The sequence below is a fragment of the Aquarana catesbeiana genome, linkage group LG05 (assembly GCF_042186555.1).
Source record: "Aquarana catesbeiana isolate 2022-GZ linkage group LG05, ASM4218655v1, whole genome shotgun sequence".
NCBI lineage: Eukaryota > Metazoa > Chordata > Amphibia > Anura > Ranidae > Aquarana > Aquarana catesbeiana.
The window spans coordinates 530,435,668-530,457,639 of NC_133328.1; the positions used below are offsets into that span (position 1 = coordinate 530,435,668).

Consider the following 21,972-nt stretch of genomic DNA (forward strand, 5'->3'; position numbering starts at 1 on the left):
CACAGCGGGGAGACATCGCAGGATCCTGGGGACAAGGTAAGTAACTGTACCTGGATCCTGCGATGCGATCCCGAGTGTGGCTCAGGGTTACCGTTTTGGTACTGAAAATCCACCCGGAGCCACACTCGGGATTTTACCAAAGAAGTAGAGGCTGTTTACTTAGCAAAGTGATATAATATTCTATTAGCTTAGTAAATACAGTACTGTGAAGCTGTGTTCACTATGGCTTGATATGTTAATGAAATATAGGCCATTAAACTAGCAAAGACATTTTTTACTTTGCAAAGCTTTGTAAATGAGGTGAAATTGTGCTGACAAAGATCCAAACCTTGCTGCTTGGGTATTCTTTCTAAGCTTTAATTTCCCCTTAGCTTCACGTCATTCACCAAGCTAAGGAAACATTTAACTTTCTAATATAAATATGTTCTACTGTTTTCAAGCCCCCATGAATATCCAGTCATGTGAAAGGAAAATTAAAAACAGGATTTCTGCTTGTACAAGATTAGATCAAGGGTAGGCAACCCGCGGCATGCAAAGCCTCTTTTGCTGGCACTCGACTCCCTCCCCATCAGCAGAGCAGTGCAGGGAAGTGTCAGTGAGACAATAATGCATTCCAGTTTCAGAATTCCCCACGCTGCACCTGCACTGAGGGGGAGAGGGCTCTGCGCCCCCACACATTGTATAAGATGGGAAACATTCAGTCCTAGGACAGATGAGAAAGTGATTCAGTAGTGAGAGAGAAGAGCATGGGGATATGGCGGTGGAGCAGGTGTGCAGGGAGGTACAGTGGTGGGGCAGATGTGCAGAGCAGTGCAGAGGAGAAAGGAGGTACATTGGTGGGACAGATAAGCAGGGGGTTACAACAGTGGGGCAGAGGAGCAGCGGGGTGCAGAGGAGAAAGGAGGTACATCGGTGGAACACATGAGCAGGGGGTTACAGTGGTGGGGCAGAAGAGAAGGGGAAACAGGTGGAGGGGGAGGCAGATGAGCAGATAAGTTCATGTTAGGACAGATGAGAAGATGGTTCAGTGGTGGAGGAGATGTGCATGGAGGTACAGTGGTGGGGCAGATGAGAAAGGGGGAACATTGGTGGGGCAAATGAGCAGGGGGTTACAGTGGTGTGACAGAAGAGCAGTGTGGTACAGCGGTGGGACGGATGTACAGGGGGTTACAGTGGTGGGGCAGATGTGCATGGTAGTACAGTGGTGGGGCAGATGTGCAAGGGTTTACAGTGGTGGGGCAGATGAGAAAGGGGGTAAATTGGTGGGGCAGATGAGCAGGGTAGTACAGTGGTGGGGCAGATGTATAGGGGGTTACAGTGGTGGAGCAGATGAGAAGGGGGTTCAGTGTTGGGGCAGAAAATCTGGGGGGGTAGTGCAGTGGGGCAGATGTGAAAGGAGGTGTATTGGAGGGGAAAATGAGCAGGGGGTTACAGTGGGGGGGCAGATGAGCAGGGTAATACAGTGGTGGGGCAGATGTGCAGGCAGGGGGTTACAGTGGTGGGGCAGATGTTCAGGCAAGGGGTTAGAGTGGTGGGGCAGATGTGCAGGCAGAGGGTTACAGTGGTGGGGCAGATGAGCTTCATGTTATTCACTAAGCTACGTGAACATTTATGTTGCAAAGTAAACATGCTCTATTACTCTAATAAATCAGTCCTAATATGTAGTCTACCATTGCCAACCTCCTCATTTGACAATGCTGGATGTCATTTTTAGGAAGTTTTTATTTTTCTCTTTCTTCACTTGCTGCATGCTTGCACCTAATCAGTGATTATTGAGATCAGAGACAGCGGTCACATATTTGTCTCATGACTGATATCCTTCACGGCTCTGTTTAGTTATGGTACACGCAGTAGGTGAATATATTTGTGTACATCTCTCCTACAGTTTCCATCCAATCTGTGAATGTCTTGTATCTCACACAAAGCTGATTTTCTTACAGACTGGATCTGAGGCAGCAGCCCTGGGAGATGCACAGGGGACTCCAGAAACGAATCAGTCTGAAAACACAGACTCTTCACGTCACGTCTTCTCCTTCTCCTGGCTCAATTCATTACCAAAATAATATTCCTTTTATGAGAAACTGCTCTTGTCCACTGTGTCAGTATACAGCTCCCCTACACCCACTGTGAACAGTGCTACTATAGTACTGCAGCTCTTAATAATGCCATTGTTTATTCTTTTATATATATCTCTGCTGTTGTACACTTTATTTGTCACCCTTTTAGTGATGGGAAATATTGTAATGTGTGATTGATAATAATGACAATGCTTACAATGTAAACCAAGGCAAGGCATCATAGTAAACCTGCCAGGTACAGTTTCCAGGGCTTCGATCTTGTGCAGACTTTACCAGCAGCATAGTGAAACTAGGATCAGGATGACAGCCTTGGTTTCTGCACCTTTAAAAAGCAAGCCAGTCATTGAAGCCCCTATATTTATGTCTTTATAGGTTTACTTTAAAATAAAGTCCAGTCAATAAAGCTGAGCTCCTTGAAAAGTAAAAGCCTATCCTTCCAATGGGGCCATGCCAGTGCTGCAAGGGCTAACTGCTTGTTTGTGTCTGGGGGATGAGATAAAGCAGTTTTTATAATGTACTTGAACCTCTGCTCCTGCAGGCTGCTCCCCTGCACTCTGGAGGTCAGTGCCCCCTGATGTCATCAAGAATGATTCAGGAACTATAGCTCTGCATTGGACATGGGGACCCTGAGGACAGTCCATTGCCTCTTTTTAGGGAAGCAGAGAACTAGGCAATTAAAAGTGTCATTACCGTCCTCTGGACCAGTGGCAGCCCGCCCATAAAGGACTAATGCACCCGACCCCTAATCTACATGCAGGGCGCTGGATGCATGGATTCCAATGAGTCTTTTTTTTTATAAGCACATGATTATAGCCTGAGGCTCTAATTGGCTTCAAAGAAGGGTGGGCTCGGGGCTCAGAGCACTGCACCCTGAGTCCACCCAGTTGTGTGACATTAGGGAATTAATATTCGCTATAGCCTTCCTGATTCTCCTCCCGGCCAATCAGGAGAATCAGGAAGCGGGTCCTGAGAACCGATCGGCTGAGAAGAGAAGTGCTCGTATTGGAGGAGAAGATGTAGAAAAGGAGGAGATGCACGAGAGGCCAAGGAGGAGACGCCGCCCGCCACCCAGAGGAAGTGCTGCCCACGACCTAGATGGGGTAAGTGTGGGACTGGTGACCGACCAATCAACGGAGGGGGGGGGGTGGTGATCCATCTGCCTGACCTGTGCAGCTGATCCAACCGACCGGAGCTGGGGGGGTGGCAGGTGGATTTTTTCCACCCCCCCCCCCCAAAAAAAAAAAATATCACCAGCTGCCACTGCTCTGGACTAAACAAGCATTTAACACTTGCAGTGTGGGTGCAGATCCACTGCAAGGCAGGACTTTTACTTTTCCCAGGGGTTGAGCTATAAGCTGAAAGCTTGTTAGAGGCCTCTGATGGTAGTTGCTGTTTTTAAAGGCCTCCTCACAACTCTGTGTTAAAAAAAAAACACATGTATTTTTTAACATGCATTTTTAAAGCAAAACTCTACTCTCTATTTTTTTGTTTGTTTATAATGTGCTGTGCCTCGCATTTTTAAATATAAAAACTGTTTTTGCTGCACTACTAACCTTCATTGCAGAGCTATCTTTGGCAGAACTTCTTTTCCCCCACCAGTGGTCCACAGTCTTCCTGGTTGAATGACAGCCAGTGTCAATCAATACATTCCTATAAGACTAGGTTGTCATAGGCGTACCCCCTGGTGGAATACCATACAACTTGGGCTCACAGTATTCGTGGACTGAGTGGCACTTACACACCATTATATGAGTCCAGGAGAAAGGACTGCCACCAAGGAAGAAGAAAAAGGACCAGTGACATCTTTAGATCAGCCTGTGAAATGCAGGGAAAAGGGCTTATATAAGGATGTAGTGAGAAAAGAAACATACAAAGGCGCTTCAAGGATAAAGGGTGGAACTAGAGTTTAGCCTTAAGTGCATTTTAATACCATTTTACATGTGTTTTTTCTATGGGCATTCACATTCTGTATGCAGTTCTATGCCTTAGAAGACATGTAAAATGCAACTTTAGTATGTTTTATAAGCATTTTACATGAAGATGTAATTGATGGAAACCATATCAAAGACGCATCAACAAATTCAAAAAAAGTGTACCACATAAAAATACCCAGTTGAAAACTATACAGTTGCATTTAAGGGTAGAGAGTACTCTGAGAGCTTTAGGTGTGTTAAAGGTGCGCAAAACAAGCCTAAAGTGAGGATAGCCCCAAATCCCAAGCTGGATGGTAGCTCAAGGCAATGAGACACCTGCTCAGATTCTCTGAACATTATGTGATGGCTATGGAACTGGCATTTGCCTGGGAATCAGAGGATAGCTGCTTCCATCAGAGGCTTTTCAGACAGTTACTTGGCATGATAACAAATTTTCTCTAACCAATCTATTTGAAATAAGGATAAGTCTAGAGGGTCTTAACCCTCAGTACACCCTCTTAACATAGCTAAGTCTATTGACCAAGTTTGACATTTTCAGCTGTTTAAACTGATCAGAGCAATGCAATAACTTTCTACTACTACTAAACATATGTTCACAGGACAGGTACAATCATGTTTTTGGAACTGTTAAGAGGATGTTTCTGTGGTGATAGTGTTCCTTAAAGCCATAGAATAAGAACTGACAGTTTTAGATCTAAAATCCATCCATGGAATGACAGTTCTCCTCCCCTCCAATCACTAACTTCTTTATTCTTTACATAGTGTGGATCCAGAAAACATGCCTTGACAACTTACAGATGTAAAAAGGAAAAGGTTTGGAATGAACCTGTCCCATCATTTACTAGTTAGCAGGTTATTCTGGGATCTGTAAGGTTTTTAAATTTGGTCATTCTTTATCTGATTCTGGCTAGCAATTCAACCAGCCCAAGAATAATTTTAAGTGGGTAGTATGGGGAATAAATGGAGAAGGGATGTTATATTTGTCTTATCAATTGCAAAGATTGTCAAGAACATTTAAACAACTTGACAGTTAAGATGGCTATCAACAGGCAGGAACACTGGGGGGGATTTACTAAAACTGGTGCACAACGAATCTGGTGCAGCAGTGCATAGTAACCAATCAGCTTCTAACTTCAGCTTGTTCAATAAGGCTCCTTTCACACGGGGTGGCCTCCGGCAGTGGATCGTCCTGCTCAGCGGGGAATATCTCCACTGATCCCCACTGAGTGTGTGGATGTCAGGTCCGTGTCTGCTCCGCTTATGTAGAGGGGACACGGACAGAGCCCGCTGTTCTCTATGGTGTGGTCATATGGAAATGGATCGCCTGTCTGTTTCCATCCACCAGATGGATGGGGAATGGATTCCTATCAGTCTGTTTTTAGCAGACAGGATCAGATCAGATGTCAGCGGGTGTCAACGGACACATGGTCGTTGACATCCGCTGCTCCATTGGGAACAATGGAGGGTCCGATCGGGTTTGCCTTAAAAACTGACAGGCAGACCCGATTGGTCCGCTCATGTCAAAGCGGCCTTAGGCTTTGGCAATAAAACCTAGAAGCTGATTGGTTACTATGCACAGCTGCAGCAGATTCTGTGGGAAAACAGTTTTAGTAATTCTCCCCCAATGTAACCACAAGTGGGGAGCAAAAGTTTGGTGAGCAGCAGCAGCCTAAAATTCATCATAGTGCAACTGTTAATCATCTAGAGTCTCAATATTGGATAGGATAAATCTACTGGTGATGATGAAAAGCTAATCACTTACTTTTCATTACAGAAAAAATCAACTATTGTTTCCCTGCATATGCACAAAAGTGAATGTTGGGAAAGTTAAATCAAGTTTTGGTTCAGAAAGGAGGTTATCACATCATGCCTTATAACAGATGAGAAGTCTTCCAATGCATGGCCAAGTACAGGGCTAGTTCACACAAGATGGGTTTTTACCATGCATGCATTAACACATGCTGTGTGTTGCAATATAAAGATAATACCAGCACACCAATAATAAAGTGTAAAACAAATTCACTCTGGTTAAGAGCCACAAAGTGTCCCTTTGTCAAGCTGCAGATACACTTTAACCCTTCTCAGGTATCTTCTGTGTGCTGATTTTTTGCACATTGTATATTCTAAGGCCTGTTTCACCATTTATTATCGCAGTGCTGTCATCTATTTTCATATATTGATTACTGTGCCACCATTTGCAGTGGCATCCTTTGATACTCCAAATAGTCCATGGTATTATGTGTGCAGGAGGGATGATTCTACTTAGTCATACATTTCTACACAAGTCATGAAATATACAGTGTAAAAGCACCCTGGATAACAATGGGTGCTTTTATATCCATTCATTTTACCTGTGCTGAGAAATGTAGTCAAATGCATGACTAGTGTGAACAAACCCCAAGCTTGCTGCATTGAAACTATTCTAACTATTCCGGATCTATAACACTGAAGGTAACTGAAAATGTAAATGCTCATCCCTCTTTTAGACTTACACCATAGGTAGCACTCCATCCACAAGTACCTATGTATTACCTTTATTAAGGCATGCCGAGACCTGTAGTGCATACAACACCACATGTAGGCTTGTTACATAAGGTAATGTAATGTGCAGTTGCGAACCTCAGCAACACACGGCAATCAATAGGATTCCAATTTTCCATAGTGTTTTGGTAAAAAGAAGATAAATTCCCACTGGATTTCTAAGATTGCACTGATCAAAGGATACCTGTTCTCAGAGGATTAAGGATGATGTCCATACTGATCTCTTCCTATGAAAAGGGCTAGATGTCTGGCTGTCATGTTGATGCAATGATCCCAATACTTTGGGGTTGATTTCCTAAAACTGAAGAGTGCAAAATCTGGTACAGCTGTGCATGGTTGCCAATCAGCTTATAATTTCAGCTTGTTCGGTTAAAGTGATTGCAAAGTCTCAATTTTTTTTCTATAAAGATAACAAACATGTCATACTTACCTGCCCTGTTGCAGTGGATTTGCACAGAGCAGCATGGATCCTCTTCTTCTCGGGTCCCTCTTCTGTGCTCCTGGCCCCCCCTCCTGTCGAGTGCCCCCACAGCAAGCAGCTTGCTATGGGGGTACCCGAGTCACAGCTCCCTGTGTCCATTCAGACACAGAGCCGTGGCCCAGTGCCGCCCCCTCTATCTCCTGATTGGCTAACTGACTTTGATTGACAGCAGCAGGAGCAAATGGCACCACTGCTGTGTCTCAGCCAATCAGGAGGAAGAGTCTCGGACGGCCAAGACACTCGTGGACATTGTTGGACAGAGATGGACTCAGTATTAGGGGGGGCGAGGGGGGGGGGGGCTGCACACAGAAGGCTTTTTTTTTTATCTTAAGGCGTAGAATGCCTTAAGATAAAAAAACCTTTTGACTTTACAACCCCTTTAAGCTTAAGCATATGTTTCCCTAAAATAAACTTCATCTTTTAATTTTGTCAATAAAGTAATACATATTCTGTAATAAAAATAAACTAAAGTGCAAACACTCAAAATAAATAGCATGAATTCTTGGCCCTTTTGTTAAATAGATGCAGTTTACTTGCATGATTCAATGTATATACTGTACATCTAAACCCAAACCTGAAAGCGCAGTCCTATGAAGGAACTGATCACATTTCTAACCAGCAGATCAGTGATAGAGATTGCTATGGGTTATTGCACTGTACCTTCATTTGTAAGCCTTAAGCCTCGTACACACGATCAGATTTCCATCGGACTTTTGAGGGGATTTTTGTCCGAAGGGGCGTTGGCCGTGAACTTGTTCTGCATACACATGGCAGAACTTTTTCAGCCAACATTCCCCAAATCACATGGTTTTTCAGCTCTTTACAGCCACCCTTTGGGCAACTTCTGCTATTGCTGTCTGATCTTTAGCATTGGTTCTGAGCATGCGTGTTTGTACTTTGGACTTTAGTCCGATGGACTTGTGTACACACGATCGGATATTCGGACATTTGTTGCCGGAAAGTTTGAGAGCATTCACAGCGAACATTTGTCCGATGAAAAAACGAAAATAATTGTCCGATGGAGCATACACACGGTCGGATTGTCCGATAAAACAGGTCCGTCGGACCGTTGTTGTCAAAAAGTCCGATCGTGTGTATGGGCCTTAAGTATAATGTATTTTAGAATCTGGTAGCTTGTGGATCAAAGTGAACCTTGTCATCAGAAAGCCTGTGTAGATCTGAGACCACATTCTGCATAAGGGAGTCTTTACTGACAATCCAGAACAGCAGCGTAAAGTTGAATTAATAAGGATCCTGTGACTCAGCCATGCAGCAAATCCACTGCAACAACATGCATTATAATAATTATTTTCAAACAGTAAGTTATCACTCTCAATCTCTCTAGGGGGGCCTTGTTTTATAGTTTTGTTCCAACCACCTCAGAATTTTAATCTCATTCCTTTCTGTTGGATGTAGGTGGGTGTACAGTGAAAGCTAATTGCTGTATTTTTCATTTGCAAGAAAATACAGGACCATGCTTTTTATTTATTTCTTTTTTGCCCAAAACAAATGGACATGGACAGATGTAGCTTTGCAGATTTTATTAAAAATATAGATAGATATTAAACGTTATGTTTACACACCAATGTTGTGCCAGCTCTGAAAAGATGTTTTTTATTATGGAAATGTATACAATAAACTTTTGATGCAAAATAAATTACAGCTATGTTTTTTTTTCCTTTCTCCACCTCCCAGAGGAAACCCATCAGGTCCAATGGATTTCTTTGAGCTACTTGGTCCAGGCTTAATCTTAAACTGGTATTCCTATGGATAGTTAGATATATTACAAAAGTAACCCTCCCCTCCCAGAGAGTGTAAAAGAAAAATAAGTTACAAATTACATCTGTTGCCTTTTTTTATGTTTTGTTTTTTTTGTTTTTTTTTTTACTGCAGTCAAATACACCCTGTGCATGCTGAATAACAGATACAGGCTCTGACCCAGGGACCAGCAGCAGGGCATTGCTTGGCAATGTGATGCTGGCCCCATAGGCACCCAAGGGGTTGCTGAGTGCATCCTCTATGTCTGAAGCTATAGAAAAATAAACAAATGGTATCAGGGCAGCACAATGGTACATCATACTGTATAGTTTGTGCTAGATGGAGGAAACTCTTTGGTAGATGACAGCTGGGCTCTTATTTCCCAATGATGTCCATCAGTTTCCTATTGCTGTGGGCTTGCTGGGCTATCTGCTCGGCTCTGGCCATTTCCAAGACTTCCCGGAGCAGATGGAAAGTGAGATCCAGGGAAATCGGGGGCTCCTCCGAACGTTTTCCTCTTTCCGTGGGCTCCTCCTGAGCGCTGAATGGAGGGGAGTCGGCTCCGTCCACCATGCTGCCAGCCCGGAGCTCCTGCTGGCCGACCCACTGCTGAGGTTGGAGCTGCTGTACCGCCCGCACAAAGTTACTGGACGAGACGTCCCCGACTCGGCTGCCTCCCAGGGGGGGCTTGTGCAGGTTCCCCAGGCGGAGGAAGTACTCTTCTCCCATACGGAGTAGAAAGGGATGGTATTCGGGAGCCCCATTAGAAGATTTGCTGCTGAAAGCTCTGCACTCATGGCAGGGGAGGAGAGCCACCAGGAGGATCCCCGTACACACTAAGACTTGGAACTTCATGATGGAGGAGATCTAGAATAGAACACACGGGGAGACCTGGAGGGGGAAGAACAAGGGGACAATCAGGGAGACTGCAGGGGACAACACAGGACAAGGGGACAAGGGAGAACATAGAGACTGCTTGGTGTCTGCTCTCCTTGGTGCTGAAATAACTAAACCACAGGCACAGAGCCATCAGCATTCACACCAAGTCATAGTCTACTCTCCGATCACATCATACATCATCATCTGTCACACTCCATCCTGACATCTGGCTCTACCATTACATGGAATGATCTGCTACTCTGCACAGTATGTGAGGCTGATCACACCTGTAGTCCTATTGACTGTAACTGTTTCCTTATATCATATAATATAACACCATATCATATCAAATATATCTGCTGATAATATATCTGCTGATAATATATTATATCATATCATATATCTGCTGATCATATCATATCATATATATCTGTTGATCATATCTTACCATATTATATCATATATCTGCTGATCATATCATATCGTATCATATATCTGTTGATCATATCATATATTATATCATATATCTGCTGATCATATCATATCATATTATATCATATATCTGCTGATCATATATCATATCTGCTGATCATATCATATATCGGCTGATCATATCATATTATATCATATTTCTGCTGATCATAGCACTGGAGGAATTTAGTGTACTAGAACTGTTCTGTGCAAGACTGCTAAGTACCATCTCAGGGTTGTATTTGTCACCTGCTAGAATGAATAGATTCTCCTCCCTGCCTTATCTACAGATCATATCACATAATATCATATCTCCTACTACCAATACCTACGGACCTAACCACTATGGACGGCTGGCATGTTACTGTTATTGTTATTACTGTTATTATTTACGTAATAATACGTAAATAATGTGATGTACTGGTCTTGTTGCCTACTAGAATAAACAAAATTTCCTCCCTGCCTTATGTAAAGATCAGATCACATCTCCCACTACCAATACCTATCTCTCTAATCACTATTACATGGTCAGCTGGCACGCTACTGTCATTTACTGATTTATTGTACTGGTCTTGTCACCTGCTATAATAAATACAGTCATATCCTTGCCATATCTTCAGATCATATCAAATAATATCACATCTCTTACTCCCAATAACTACCTAGTTACCTGTACTGCATGAATGGCTGGCCTGTTACTGTCATTTACTCATTAAATGTACTGGTCTTATCGCCTGCTATAATATATACAATCACATCCATTCTATATCTACAGATCAAATCACATAAGATCCCATCTCCTGTATACCAATAACTACAAAGTTACCTGTACTACATGGACTGTTGGCATGTTACTGTCATTTACTGATTTATCGTACTGGTCTTGTCACCTGCTATTATATATAAAATCACATCGATGCCTTATCTACAGATCATATCACATAAGATCTCATCTCCTACTACCAATAACTACCTAGTTACGGGTACTACATTGATGGCTGGCATGTTACTGTCGTTTACTGATTAATTGAACTGGTCTTGTCACCTGCTATAATAAATACGTTTATATCAATGACATATCTACAGATCACATCACTTAAGTTTTCATCTCCTACTACCAATAACTAGTTACCTGTACTATATGGACGGTTGGCATGTTACTGTCATTTTAACTTACTGATTTAATGTACCGGTCTTGTCCCCCGCTATAATAAATACCATCACATCCATGCCGTATCTACAGATCTGATCTCATCTCCTACTACCAAAAGCTATCCCATCACCTGTACTGCATAGATGGTTGCCATTTACCGGCAATAGTGTGTTTTAATATATGAATAAGTGAATATCTGTTGAATCTATTAACGCAAGCGTTTATCATACCAGCCCACCTCAATTCACAGCATGCTAATATCTTATGCTAATATAAAATGCTGCAATACAATGTATAATAGTACCAGTGATGTAGCTGTGGATCACATCGGATACTTATATACATCTAATATTAACACTGATGCATGAACCCAGCCCACCTCAGAAGATCACATATATTCCAATAAATGAACTCCGCTAATACATTCTGAACTTCACCGACTTTACCAAACTGAACCTAAACTGGCATCACATCAGTTGTCTGAACCGATTCAACCGATTCTGGGGCATTATTTCAATCGACATTATTCCTTTTGCTACAGTGAAGAATATGATTTAACTGGCTATAGCTGATTTATATTATAATAATGATTACATGTAGCACACACCACTTATAATATTATTAATACTGATAGTGCTGATCAATCAAACATCACAATGTACTCATCACGACAGCAGTGATTATATAACACACATATATCTATCTATCTATCTATCTATCTATCTATCTATCTATCTATCTATCTATCTATCTATCTATCTATCTATCTATCTATCTATCTATCTATCTATATCTATATATATATATCTATATATCTATATAGATATATCTATATATATATATCTATATATATATATATATAGATATATATATATAGATATATATATATCTATATATATATATATAACTTTTCCAATAATGAACACACATACACACACACCTCTTCTAATATATATATAAACTATATATTCCCACCTAATACTAATGGCAGGATATGTATTGGGTATATATTAAAATAAGAGCATTTTAGCATTACCAATTTTTTTTGTAGCTGTCACCTTCAGGAGAGAAAGGATTCCCTCTTCAAATAAGCCTGAAAAGGGAAACCCCACATAAGAGGCTTACTTACTTATATCTGACTTACAGTAAGTTTCCTACTCTCCACCTAAAATCTTAATGCATTGTTAACACTTACCTGCTGGTTGGGGGTCCTGTTGTCTGGATGGTGCCAGAGACACAGAATCACAGCATGAAAGGTAAGTGATCTGTAAGTCCCTGTGTGCAGTTGGTGTCCCTCTCTCCTATGATGACATAACTGGAAGTTGGAGCAGGGCTCTCTCACACAGGGAAGCCTTGATGCTGGATTTTATAGGTAGACTCTCTTCTACAATCACGCAGCTCTTGCCTAATAAGCTGACGCTCTCTTGACAACTATTGCGTGCTGATCTTCTACTGAATAAATAATAGCTCCTTGGAGCAATGGGCAGAGTTTTGCTAACACAACAATGAATCTCTTATCCAATTATCTTCTCAGATATTTATCGCTTCTTTAGTGACGTCAGTGACACCTAGAGTGATATTCACGAGGCTCCCATTGACAAAAAAACTTGAATGAAATTTTGCAAGTGGGCTAAGCAACAGCCAGTGAGGGCAAAGTCGTACCTATTATATCAGTTACCATCAGCCCAGCTCATGCCATGTACTCATAGTACATTTGCAAGGAGAGTAAATAACCAACACAGTTACTATAGTGTTGGATTTCATCACTGTTTTACTATGCAGGTGATTTTTTTTTTTGCATTTAAGGTTTCATATAAAACGGGATAAAGAGCAACTATATGTAACCAGGCAGCTATTCAGTGAAAGTGCTAGAAAATAAAAGGTGATTATTTGTTAGGAATAACTGCACATCACTAAAATAAGATGTACAGAAACACTGATAATGAACAAACTGCAATAACCTATAGCAGCCATTTAGATTTTTTATACTGTACTGGTATAAACAAAAGAATGATTTGGACAAGTTTCCTAGGTTGGCCATCGATATTGGAAGGTGTACAAACTTACGAATGTATGACCTGGCTCCTCTCAGGGGTAATTCACACCATCTTCTGCGTTACAATGAAGAGGCTGGTGTGCGATGCGGTGTCATGTGGTATGGTGTAGTGCTGCTGGCACATTGCACTGTTCACTTTTATTTTTAAGCCAACTTTATTAAAATGTCGCACAGTGACATTTCATTAAAGTGTTATTAAACCCAGGACCCTGCATTCACTATATCTGGTCTCCCACACTGCACAGAACATGGAAATGTAATAATTTTTGTAAATAAAAATTGCCTATTCTCATCAGCAGTATATACCCTGTTTCCCCGAAAATAAGACCTAGCGTGATTGTCGGTGATGGCTGCAATATAAGCCCTACCCCACAAATAAGCCCTACCCTGTTTCCCCAAAAATAAGCCCTACCATGAAAAGAAGACCTACAAGGACTTTAACTAGGGCTTATTTGGGGGGTAGGGCTTATATTGCAGCCATCACTGACAATCACGCTAGGTCTTATTTTCGGGGAAACAGGGTAGCAGTCTTGTGACTTATATCAGTGTCTGGCTGAGCAATGGTTAAAAATTGTAGGAGGAGTTTTCATTCTCTTCTGACTGTCCTATGAGGCTGCATGACTCCTGAACCTCTGGACAGTGCTGATTGGAATTGTGCCAATCACATGCATCCTTCCAAAAAAAACAACTCTCTAGCAATACACATTTAACTGAGCATGTGCAGAGTCCCCCCAAGGCTATGTACTATCAGGAGATGGATTGGGGACAGTGGAGAAATTGGAGGAGTGGAGAAGACAGGATCAAACAGCCTTTTTACACAATGCGTAGGATGAACCCCTTAGGTTCCACAGTGAGTATAACAAGCATGCTTTACTGCATATACAGACTGGTTGTACTGTTGTGGGCTTAGTACAGTGATGGCAAACCTTGGCACCCCAGATGTTTTGGAACTACATTTGCCATGATGCTCACCTATACTGCAGAGTGCATGAGCATCATGGGAAATGTAGTTCCAAAACATCTGGGGTGCCAAGGTTCACCATCACTGGTTTAGTAACACTTTAAGCTGAATTGGCCACCATCTGGCAAAAAGCATTGGTGTGGTGGATTGCCTGGCACTGTGCTGCATTTGGAAAAAAGTACAGCATTACAGCATGCAGTACTTTTTTTCAGCATACACCACCATAACACAGTGGTGAGAACTGGGCACATAACAGACAAGGCATTTTGCTTTGTCTCCCAGTGGGACTTGCTGGAATAGCCACCCAACACAGCCCCACTGCACCTGGTATGAATCCCCGGGCTAGTCTGGCTGGTAAGAGATCCATAAATATGGATCAACCATGCAAATATGGATTTTTGCTTTATGTTGGGGGGTAGGGATCACTGCCAGATACACCTGGCTTATTTTATTTATTACAGGTATTTATATAGCATCTACCATTTATGCCAAAATTAGGGCTTTACAGATATATTGTACATTTAGATAAGTCCCTGCCCTCAATATAAGGTCTTTAGCGCACACATGCATACGCCTACTAGGGCCAATTGAAGGATAAGATAAGTACACTTTAAAAAAAAAAATGCACATTTTTTTTGCAGTTAAATAATCAAGAGAGAGCATTTATTAATCCTGGAAAGCAGGAAAAGCACCAGTGTTCAGCAGGTCTCCTGCACACTGTCAGTGTATCTGCTTACAGGTACATCCTGTACAGGTAAGCCGATACTCCCTGACAGTTAGACTCAATGAACTACTACGGCGCCGTGGTAGTTCATTGAGAACTACAAGCCGACAGCCGCTAAGGATGTCGGGACTTGGAGTTCAGTCAGACACACGGAGCTGTGTGTCTGAATGATGCGTCTTGTGGGTGGAGCCCCACACGGCCGTGCTGTTTTCAAATAGTGGCAGCTAGTACGGGAAACATCTCCCTGTACTGGGAGGAGGGGGGCAGCGGGCAGTGGCTACAGCACTGGGAACATGTTACATGTCCCACCCTAAAATGGGGTGGAACATGTAACATGTTCCCAAAGGTGAAATTATTCTTTAACCTACCGGCATGTCTTTGGAGTGTGGGAGGAAACCCATACGAGGCGAACACGCTAACACGCAGGCAGTGTCATGGTTTGGATTTAAACTGATGACCCTAGTACTGCAAGGCAGAAGTGCTAACCATCAAGCCACTGTCATGCCCATCCATCTAGCTGTTCCAAAAGAAACCAACTGTCATGAAACAGTTAAAATGTCTTATTAGACTACTGCTTTCTCATATCTTTTTTTTTCATAACCACTATGAAGTGCAGTTACTGTACTCATAAGAAATAGTCAGATTTAGGCTATTAGAAGTTTAGTGAAATCAGATTACTGGAACATTTCCTAATTGCCTGCTGTTCAATAGTAAGCAATACAGCTCTTTATAGTTGTCACAGTGTGGTACCCTGTCATGACAAAAAAAGGCAGTCTGGAACAGGTTTAGTAGAAAACCGGCACACTGATGGGGCAGGTGTGTGCTGGGTTCTTACGGTAATCAAGACTATAGTTCAAGTCTCCACCCTCCTGAGGAGTCCATGTGTGTGGTTGCAAGAGGTGTGCATGTCTGCATGTTGCTGTCTGACAGAGGTGGCTCTTTAATTAAGCAAAGTAGGAGGTCGCCTAAGGCCTTGCAGCTGCTTCATTTGCCTAACACGCTGTCCCTTGAGCCAATTGTTTTCATGGAGAGTTCGTGGCAGCGGGAGTGTGGCAGCAAACAGTGGCAACGGAATTTAGGGAAGGTGGTCAGTGAGGAGAGCAGTTAGACCTGTGAGAGCCCAAGAGGGAGAAGAGCTCCGTCACCTCCCTGACCACCGAAGAGGCGAGCAGGAGTGGGCGCAGCCTCCCCGTCACCTCTCAGAGCCTGGGCTCCTCCAGCCTCCTCTCTGCCACAAGATCTACAGTGAGGCACAGAGGACAGGCTTACTGGGGGGCTATAGGAAAAGGATAGGCAAGAAGCAGAGGCCAAGGATGCAGTGCTCGCCTTGAGGACTTCTCCAGAGCCTCTCCCATCCTCTGGAACCCCCTGCCCCAGTATATCCGATCAGCCCGTAACCTGTCCACCTTTAGGAGATCCCTGAAAACTGACTTATTCAGGGAAGCCTATCCCACACCACCTAACAACTGACCCTTAGCCACCCCCCATCAAATCATTTCCCGCATCTATTACCTTTTGTACCACCACCCCCTCCCTTTAGAATGTAAGCTCTACAAGCAGAGCCCTCCTGTCCCTTCTGTATTGAACTGTACTGTAATTGTGCTGTCCCCTCTCTACATTGTAAAGGGCTGCGTAAACTGTTGGCACTATATAAATCGTGTATAATAATCAGGCCTTTTTTTCCTCTGAAAATAGGTGCAGGAACTCAACCACGACCCCCGAAATCCCCTTCTCCCCCACACACACCCTCTATCAAATAGTGAGTGTGGTTAAATTTCACAATGGGGGGGTCTTAAAGAGCATTAAATACCAGGAGTGCATTACATACAGAGGGCAGAGTTCAAGGGGGGGATACACACAGAGTGCAGAGTTCAGGGTTGCTCTACGTGCAGAGTTTGGTGGTACACTACCTACATAGTGCAACGTTCAGGGGTGAGCTACACAAAGTGCAGAGTTAAGCCTTCTTCCACAGCTGCTTACCTCTGTATCCCCCATCCACATCTCACTTTCAACCCACTTCAGCTCTGACCTCTGCATGTAATCTCCCCCCATCGCCTTATTCTCCCCCTTCCTTGAAATCTCCACCATCTTCCACATGTCCAACTCTGTAGTTTGCCCCGTCTTTCTCACTTGCAGGGAGATCATCTGGTGGGGGTGTCGGCATCCGCACTGCACCCTGAACACCTGCTTTTCTTTTTTCCCCATCCTGCACTCAGTGGGAACTGTTCGGGAGATCAGATCTGTGTGAGCCTTTGGGAGACAAGCTGTCACTTTTAAACACAGAAGCCGGATTTCTGTGTTTACAAATAATGGTGGTGAGCAGAGAGCAGGGGGCCTGAGTTAGAGGTGGTGGAACTGAGTTCCACCAAGTTCCAGCTGAAAAAAAGCCCTGATAATAATAATGTCCACAGCCTCTGTCCACCTCCTGTAGTATGTCTGTAGCCTCTGTCCACCTTCTGTAGTATGTCCGTAGCCTCTGTCCACCTCCTGTAGTATGTCCGCAGCCTCTGTCCACCTCCTGTATCATGTCAGCAGCCTCTGTCCACCTCCTGTATCATGTCCGCAAACTCTGTCCACCTCCTATATCATGTGCGAAGCCTCTGTCCACCTCCTGTATCATGTCCGCAGCCTCTGTCCACCTCCTGTATCATGTCCGCAGCCTCTGACCATCTCTTGTCTTTTATCATGTCTGCAGTCTCTGAGGGGGATCCTAGAAAGGAGTCAAGAGTGGGAGAGCCACTGGGATGGGGGTTAAGGGAAGAGACAGACATGTGTGGACTGTGGAGAGGAGACTATAGAATAAAACCAGAGCTGCCAAGCTGGAGCTGTCTGACTGAGCCCTGCACCTGAGAGGAGGTCAGTGACAGCGCCGCCAGGCCAGTCTGAGGGGGGTCACTGATGTAAGGGGGGAGTGAATACAATAATGTACGGTGGAACTGATATAAAGGTTCCCCAATATATTAGTAATCTCCCCTTACCTTAGTGTATTCACTCTGCGGAAGGTGGTCTCTGATCACCATCCTGCAGACTCTGATGTAAGGGAGAACTCTGTGCTGGCTGGGTTATAGTATCCTGACCTTCAAGTAAATTGAGATATATGTTTTTTGACTTTTGTTTAATTTAAACACATTGCCAATAGCACTAGCTATGTGTTTATAGTGCAAATATTGATATTTGGACTGTTTAGCACTAATAACAGTACTTTTAGGTACTTTTTTGCAGTACCAGTAAAGAATGTGGATCTGTCAGCAAATTTCATGATTTTTTTGCCAGTAAAAAATTGGTGCCGTTTGTAAATTTTGGTGTTCTGCCAGTAAATTTCACTTTGGGGGGTTGGCAACACTGCCAAGGAGCCGCTGGAAGGAACAGAGCAGTGAGAGAACTTCTGGATCAAGAAGGAGACTGGGCGATGCACGCTGCTGGCCATCAGGTACTGGGCATCATACACATACATACCCACACACAGAGCCTGCAGGGGGGGACAGAGGAGGGACTGCAGATAGGGACAGGGCTATGTGGTCCCTCTCATCTCCCCCTTACCCCCGCTCTCTCAGCCCTCTCTCTTTCTCAGCCCCGCTCTCTCTATCTCACCCCAACACACTCATTTCCCCCTCTCTCTGACACCCCCCATCTCACCCCCCCTTTCACTCTCTCTCACCCCCTTTCCATTTCTCGACCCCATCCCTCACTCCCCCCTCACCCCATCTCTCTCTCACCCCCTCACAATCCACCCCTCTCTCTCTCAGCCCCCCTCTCCCTCAGCCACCCTCTCTCTCAGCCCCCCTCTCTCTCTTTTCCCCCTCTCTTTCACACCCCCCCCTCTCACCCCCTTTCCATTTCTCAGCCCCATTCATCTTTCCCCTCTCTCACACCAGCTCTCTCTCCCCCTTTCTCACTCCCCCCTCTCACTCCCCCATCTCTCTCTCACCCCCTCTCTCACACTCCACCCCTCTCTCTCTTAGCCCCCTCTCCCTCAGCCCCCCTCTCTCTCTCACCCCCCTCACCATCTTTTCTTCCCTTTCTCTCACACCCCCCTCATACCCCCCTTTCATTCTCTCTCATCCCCTTTCCATTACTCAGCCCCCATCTCTCTCTCCCCCCTCTCTCACACCCGCTCTCTCTCCCCCATCTCTCTCACCCCATCCCTCTCTCACACCCCCTCTCTCACACTCCACTTCTCTCTCTCTCGCAGCCCCCCTCTTTCTCAGCCCCCCTTCTTCTCACTCCCCCCTCTCTATTCCACCCCACATCTGTCACACGCCACCCTCTCTCACTCCCCCTGTCTCTCAGCCCCCGTCTGTCTCTCAGTCCTCCCTCTGTCTCTCAGTACCCCTCTGTCTCTCAGCCCCCCTCTCTAGCCCCATTTCTCTCCCACCTGCCCCTTTCACCCCCCTCTCTCTCACTCACCCCCTCTCTCTCACCCACCCCCTCTCTCTTACACTCACCCCCCTCTCTCTCACCTCCTCTCTCTCTCTCACCCCACTCTCTTTCACCCCCCATCTCTCACTCCCCTCTCTTTCTCTCTCCCCCCCCTCTCTCTCTCTCTCCCCCTCTCTTTCTCAGCCACATGTCTCTCACCCCACCCCTTCTCTCTGAGCCCCCCTTTTCTCTCACCCCCCTCACCTCCCTCTCTCTCACCCCCCCTACTTCCCCTTCTCTCTCAGCCCCTCCTGCTCTCTCTCACCCCTCTCTCTCATCCTCTTTCCCTCTTTCTCTCACCCACCTGTCTCTCAGCCCTCCCCTTTCTCTTATGCGCTTCTCTCTCTTACCCCCTCCCACCCCCACCCCCTTCTAATGCCTATGCTGGCTAACCTGTGTAGAAAAGATGTATACATCTATTTCAGGCTGCTCCAGTCAGGTCATGCTATCTCCTGTGTGAGTCAGTGGTGTATGCAGGGGAGAGGAGCAAGAGCCAAAAAACACATGGGACATAGGAACCTATGGGTGATGTAACTGCTTCAGGCTTTACCGGCTGTTGTCAAGTGCTCTCTCCTTTCCCCTGCAGCCACCACTGACTAACACAGGGGATCATGCGACCAGCCTGGAGTGAGTTGAGTATAGGTAAATCCACAGGTTAGGGATGCAAATTACTTGCCTTGCCAAAGGCGCTGGCAACCCACGCTATGCCACTGCGCATTGCCCTAGTTTTGAGGGACAAGGGACCTTAACGCTTCTGTGCTCAGGCAGTGTTAGGAGCCCTGTCTCACTTAAGTGGGCCTCGCAGAATTATTCTTTTTTTTTACCATTATGGGCTTGACTCATGTCTAAGTTTTGCCTCACAAAGTCTAGAACAGCCTGTGCTGTCTGAGACAAGACACAGATTCCCGAGCCCGGGAGACAAAGCAGCAGGGAGCTGCAGAAAAGAGACAGAGAGTTGACAGAGGTACGGCATTTGTGCACGAGTACTGGGATATTGTGTCATATTGTCAGGAGGACCAAGGCACGAGGCCTGATCAGCGAGGCTGCCAAAGAGAGCCAAGAGGCTGAATATTGTTAATTTTGGATTGATGGTGGAAAACCCCTGTGGGGGGATACTGACTGCTGTGAACTTTTTTCTTTCTGTTTAAAATAAACGTGGGCAGAAAAAGCCCTGATAAGGCATATTTGGCATGGACTGAACTGACTGGTAAGCACGACATTTGAGTTAAACAACCCCCAAGTTGTAACAAGTGTTATTAAACCTAAATTTGAAAAAGACTTCTATCAATTTGCATTAACAGAAACATCAGTGAGGATGATATAAACATGAAGGAAAAAGACATACTGTATGTAAAGTATATTCATTTATTATAGCGGCCAATGGGATATCCTCATTTACTGAAGAAGAGAAAACTGGTTAAAACAGGCATCTACTTTCATTCACTTTTTATAAACCAACTTGAATGTGTAATTTAGTCAGTACCTAGTTGAATAATTCTGAAAATAAAAAAGTAGAAAATGCACATCTTCTGCATATTTTAAGGTCTGAAATAGTATAGTGTTAAAAATTAACAATTAGGAAGAGTATGATTTGCATTCTAAAGGGAATCCCATTTTTTATAGGAAACGTGGCAACATAAGTCAGATAATGGCTTTTTTATTGAATGCATTTTCTTTGCTTAACAGGATGCAGCAATTAACTGTTACATTGCACAATATCCAATTCTCATTTCTCTGGCCATTATCTGAGTCAATACTAATCTGTAATAGGGAAATTTGCAGTTAAATGAATATAAGGTTAAATAGGAAATAGTACAATGTTTTGAATAAAACCAATTAGCAGGCCTTTACATGCACAGATTTACTCAGTCATGGGATACTGAGAAGTTGGGATGAGCTTAGTGTTCAGTGCAAAGAAAAGTTTAGACCGAACACTGGCTGTTAGGACCTCTATCCGAACACCAAATATTTAGGCCATTAGACATGGACAAAAATGACAGCTCCTGGCAGTCAACGGTTACTAAGAAAGCTGCGGCTGCTTGCAGCTGCTGCCTCCTTACCAACCACTGACATCACACGGCCCATTCACTTGGCTGGGAATCCTCTGCCACATAAGCAGATTGGCAGGAAATGGAGCGGGTTACACCATTGCCTAAATATAGCCACAAAGCCATATTTTGGCAATGCCATCAATGATTGCTAAAGAAGCAGTGGCTTCTGGCAACTGCCGCTTCCTTATCAACCACTGACAACATCACCCAGCTCATTCAGTTACATGGCTAAAATTCCTGGCCGCATAAGCGAATGGGTGGGAAAAGAAGCCTTATTTCCTAAATATGGCCACATGGCCATATTTGGGCAATCGTGTCACCACTATACCTGCCCTTTCCTTTATATAACTGGTGGACAGCTTGGGCAGCTGTCATTCGGCTAGTGTAACCGTCGGGGATTGGTCATGTGCAGCAGGTCATCGTGTTTTTTTGGGGTTTTTTTGCCAAGTCAGCAGTGGCAGGCAAT

The 21,972-nt window shown here is 44.2% G+C and overlaps 2 protein-coding genes across 3 annotated transcripts in view; one reads left to right on the forward strand and one right to left on the reverse strand.

The window, feature by feature from the left end:
* The window catches only part of TRIM55 (tripartite motif containing 55), a 214,016-nt gene extending 205,325 nt beyond the window's left edge, over positions 1-8,691 (forward strand). The window contains exon 10 of the mRNA XM_073631744.1: positions 1,941-8,691. Coding sequence (XP_073487845.1) covers positions 1,941-2,063 — 123 coding nt within the window. The 3' untranslated portion in view covers positions 2,064-8,691. The remainder of the gene's footprint in view (positions 1-1,940) is intronic.
* Positions 7,991-12,874, reverse strand: CRH (corticotropin releasing hormone). 2 transcript variants are annotated; one of them, XM_073631746.1, is made up of 2 exons: positions 12,332-12,391; positions 7,991-9,683 (listed from the first exon to the last, which is right to left on the reverse strand). In XM_073631746.1, exon 2 carries the CDS (start codon positions 9,645-9,647, stop codon positions 9,168-9,170), a length of 480 nt encoding a protein of 159 aa, XP_073487847.1. In that variant the 5' UTR covers positions 9,648-9,683; positions 12,332-12,391; the 3' UTR covers positions 7,991-9,167. The 2 variants fall into 2 exon arrangements, with proteins under 2 accessions (XP_073487847.1, XP_073487846.1); XM_073631745.1 differs by lacking the exon at positions 12,332-12,391 and adding an exon at positions 12,491-12,874 and having other exon boundaries at positions 7,997-9,683.
* Positions 12,875-21,972: the final 9,098 nt, after the last annotated feature.

What these genes read in the sequence shown, in the direction of transcription:
- CRH (XM_073631746.1), bottom strand. Translation starts at nt 9,647, where the DNA reads ATGAAGTTCCAAGTCTTAGTGTGTACGGGGATCCTCCTGGTGGCTCTC.